Below are 3,712 nucleotides of genomic sequence, written 5' to 3' on the forward strand. Positions count from 1 at the left end.
TTGTCCATTTTCAACCCTAAAATACTTAGTGACTGAACAGGGCTGTAGAAAGGCTGGGCTCTGAGTCAGGAGATCTGGCACCGTGTCTTGAATTTCCACCAACTGTCCATGTGATATCTAGAAAGTCTCTTCAAAAGCCTCTGGATCCATTTTCTCCTCTGTCATATAAGGCATAGAATTAGCCAATCTAATGATCTACATAACTAATTGGATACGTTTATACCTGGTTTCCAGAAGTTTCCAGTGGTGTCCATAGCAGACCAAACACTTGTTTTCAAGTAACGGAGAAGCATAGATGATATAATCAATCTAAACTCTTCTGTTGGGTTCAAATGATCCATAAAGAGATGTACCATCGGTGAACTATAATACTTTTGAACTGTAAATCCTCACTACTGCAATCGTCAAGACCTAAGTACAGGACACCAAGCAAGACTACAGAGTGATTTTTAAATTAGCTTCCAATCTCAAGGCCACCTTGCAAAGGCTTTGGTCCACACTTGCCTACAACTTCTTTCGACAGTCACTTTAACCTAACACAACTTGATATACCAAAATCCAAGCTTACCAAAAAAATTATGTAAGAGGTAAATTACGTACATAAAGAAATACTTTAACTGTTTATTCATTATCAAAGGGATTTCCTGCAGGGTTTCTTTAAATAATTTCCCCCTTATATAATTTAATGATAACTCAATCTCCTCACAAATTTTCAGGAGCACTCTGTGACATTTCAGTGGCATAGATATGACACCAACAGCAGAAAAGCATCTTCATTCTGAGGACAGTAATAAAATCCTGTAACAAGGCAAAGAGGTCCTCTGCGCCTTTCTTGGCCACATGTTAAAATGAACTGAATAAAAAATACTGCCGAAAAGTGTTATTTTGATTTACTGCCAGATGAGAGAGTAAGTAATGTTGCTCAATGGACAACTATCATCAAAGCTGTGGAAGTCTGGGGATAAATTTAAGTCCACACAGGCTCATGAGAAAGAAATACACATTTGGGGGAAATCCTGTGGTCTCTGTGCTCATGTGTTTCCCTGAACTGTTCCGGGTCCATAGGGAAGTTTACTGAATATAGTTTAAAGAAAGGACCTAGAAGGAATTTGCTTCCAGTAAACATAATGTGCTACAAGTGTGACTGCTGTATAAAATTTAATGATGTAATGTAATGGCCCTACTATTTTGGGAGAATGAGATTTTTGAGGGGGTTTCGTCCAGTTTTCTTCTGATCACAAAACCAAAGAGGCTCATTTCAACCTTTCATAAATCAAAAATCTTCTTTCTAGAGTGGCAGGAAATTTAAATTCCTCTGTTGTGTATGCACAGGATATCCATAATCGCAAATCCACCAATTTTCTACACATGGTTCAGAAGGCTTTAAAACCAATATACCATTAAGAACGCTGGGGAAATAAAATGTTCCAGAGACAATCAAATAATATTATTTGTATTCTGGGCTTAACTATAGGATTCATCTTTGAATCCAAGCATCATCAGGGTGGCATGTGGTGGTGGGCTTTGCCAGAAGCACACTGTTCCATTGACTTGTGGGTACCACCCCCTCCCGACATAAGATTGAGCTAATGCTCCATAGCAGGAAAGACAAATTACACATTCATTAATTCATTAGCATCTGGTATTACATTCCTATTGTCTACTCTAAATCTTTTGTTTAAACTAAGCTCTCTGTTAAATGAGTCATTACATGGTAATGTTTGGATTTTCATAATTATATTTGAATTTTACAGGTTTTAAATCAGTAGGAACTCAGGCTGAATTAGATATTTTAATACCTGACTTGTGAAAGTGAGGCATTAGATAACCTATTTTAGCTGTTTTTCATAAAGAAAACTATAAACTCTAATTCATAAATTATCAAGTCCTTTCCTCTCAGATATAATCCACCATTTGGCTTTAGCGATAACACATATAGAAATGACTTGATGCAAGTGACACCTCACATTTCCGTAGAGATAAAGGATGCAGAGCTCTTCCACATGTATCTGCTGTGTGCCTGTAATCCTCACATGCCAGCAGGGTCTTTTCTCCATAGATTTTCCCACAAGGCTCCAGGTTGGTTTCTGCAAGGGCTATTTTTGCATCTGTCAACCTGAAGACTTATTTTGTTCACCCTTGATCAAATATGCCTCATTTTGCAAAACTCCAAATATGTTTTGAGGGGAGCACTTTCTACTTATCTGAGGTGCATTATAAGAAAACTCCTTCCCTATAACTGAAAACGTGTTCAGTGAAACAATGATTTTCGAAACTCTTTTTAACCTATGATTTTTTTTTTTTTTCTTCAAAAAACATCTTATGCAGATCCTGGATATATAAAATAGAGACTGGCTGCTCTTCCTGAAGCCCAGTGGGTGGCAGACTCCAAAGCCACATTACTTAGGACCTTCTTTCGGCTCTCTGCAGCTGTCCCTAAGCCATTGTCTATGAAGCTTAAATTCATGCCACAAATTATCCCTCAAATTGACTCTGCAACATGAAAAAGGCTGTTGATAGCCAGTCACTTCTGAACAAGTGCTGCCCTGGGCGATAAGTCAGAGCCAGGCTAAGGGATGTGGTGGCTTGGGCCAGGTGAAGGGACCTGGTAGTCAGCAAGTAGAGTCCTGTCTGGCAGGTGGGGTCCTTGGGGGAAGAGTCCCAAGATATTTCCTGGAGCAGCCACTCCTGTTTGCTGCAGGCTTTGCTCGCCCAAAACCTTGACCAAGAAGTTGATATACCTCATTGCCAGGCGGAGCGTTTCATTTTTGCTCAGCTTTTTGTCTGGAGGGTGAGTGGGGATGAGCTTCCTCAGCTTGGCAAAGGCACTGTTGACATTCTGCTGCCTCCACCGTTCTCTGGTATTTGTGAAGATCTTCCTGGTCATGTCTGAGCTCCTGAGATGAGAGAAAAAGGGCCCTGAGGGCCAATACCTTGTAAGAGGCCTGGTGAGTATCACATGTCCTGCTAAAAACTTGAAATCTCCACCCGGATTTTAGAAAATTCATTTCCTCACTTTCAGGTTCTTTTGAATCTTCCTTTTGATAAGGAAAAAATATGTGGCAGAAGAAAGGGCAGGGTAAGAACAATACCTTCCAGCCTTTTTTTCCCTGGCTGTTTTGAAGCCTCTAGTTATAAGGTTGTTTTACCCCAATACCTCCATTACTTCCTTTATAAACAACTCTTCCTAATTATTCAGAATCGAGCACAGTAGAGAACTGAATATATGCATAGGATTGAGTAATGAAAAATATATTTAGCCAATAATTGAATATGGATTTTCAAAAAAAGGAAAAAACAGCTATAATGCCATTATGAGCTAATATTTGGAGAAGAAGATGGTAACACAACTCTCCTCTTAGCTGGTAGACCTCACATGGAAGATTTGGGCCCCACTGTGTAAGAGCTAAAATACCCAGACTGGACCGCATTTAGAAGAGGAAAAACAGGATGATGAAGAGTCTTGAAACACTGTTGCACAAAGAACAGAAATGGGGATATTTCATGTGACAAGAAGAAAGACAAGGGGCAGGTAGGGGTGATGATTTGGCATGGATGCTATAGAAGATATCTAGGCCTCCCCAAGTCTCCATTTAGATGACCTCTCCAACTCTAGGTGAGGGGATTATCCTCATATGTAACCAAATCTTACTGTGCCACTTTTAACTCTTAGAGGCACAGGTCCCTTTTCTCCTTGCGGCTTGGGTTGACA

At 39.8% G+C, this 3,712-nt stretch overlaps 1 protein-coding gene across 1 annotated transcript in view; it reads right to left on the reverse strand.

Moving 5' to 3' along the window:
- Positions 1 to 362: 362 nt before the first annotated feature.
- The window catches only part of TAL2 (TAL bHLH transcription factor 2), a 17,732-nt gene continuing 14,382 nt past the window's right edge, over positions 363 to 3,712 (reverse strand). The window contains exon 2 of the mRNA XM_011364957.2: positions 363 to 2,919. Coding sequence (XP_011363259.1) covers positions 2,570 to 2,887 — 318 coding nt within the window. The 5' untranslated portion in view covers positions 2,888 to 2,919 and the 3' untranslated portion in view covers positions 363 to 2,569. The remainder of the gene's footprint in view (positions 2,920 to 3,712) is intronic.

Source organism: Pteropus vampyrus, unplaced genomic scaffold (genome assembly GCF_000151845.1).
Source record: "Pteropus vampyrus isolate Shadow unplaced genomic scaffold, Pvam_2.0 Scaffold103, whole genome shotgun sequence".
In the NCBI taxonomy this organism is placed as follows: domain Eukaryota; kingdom Metazoa; phylum Chordata; class Mammalia; order Chiroptera; family Pteropodidae; genus Pteropus; species Pteropus vampyrus.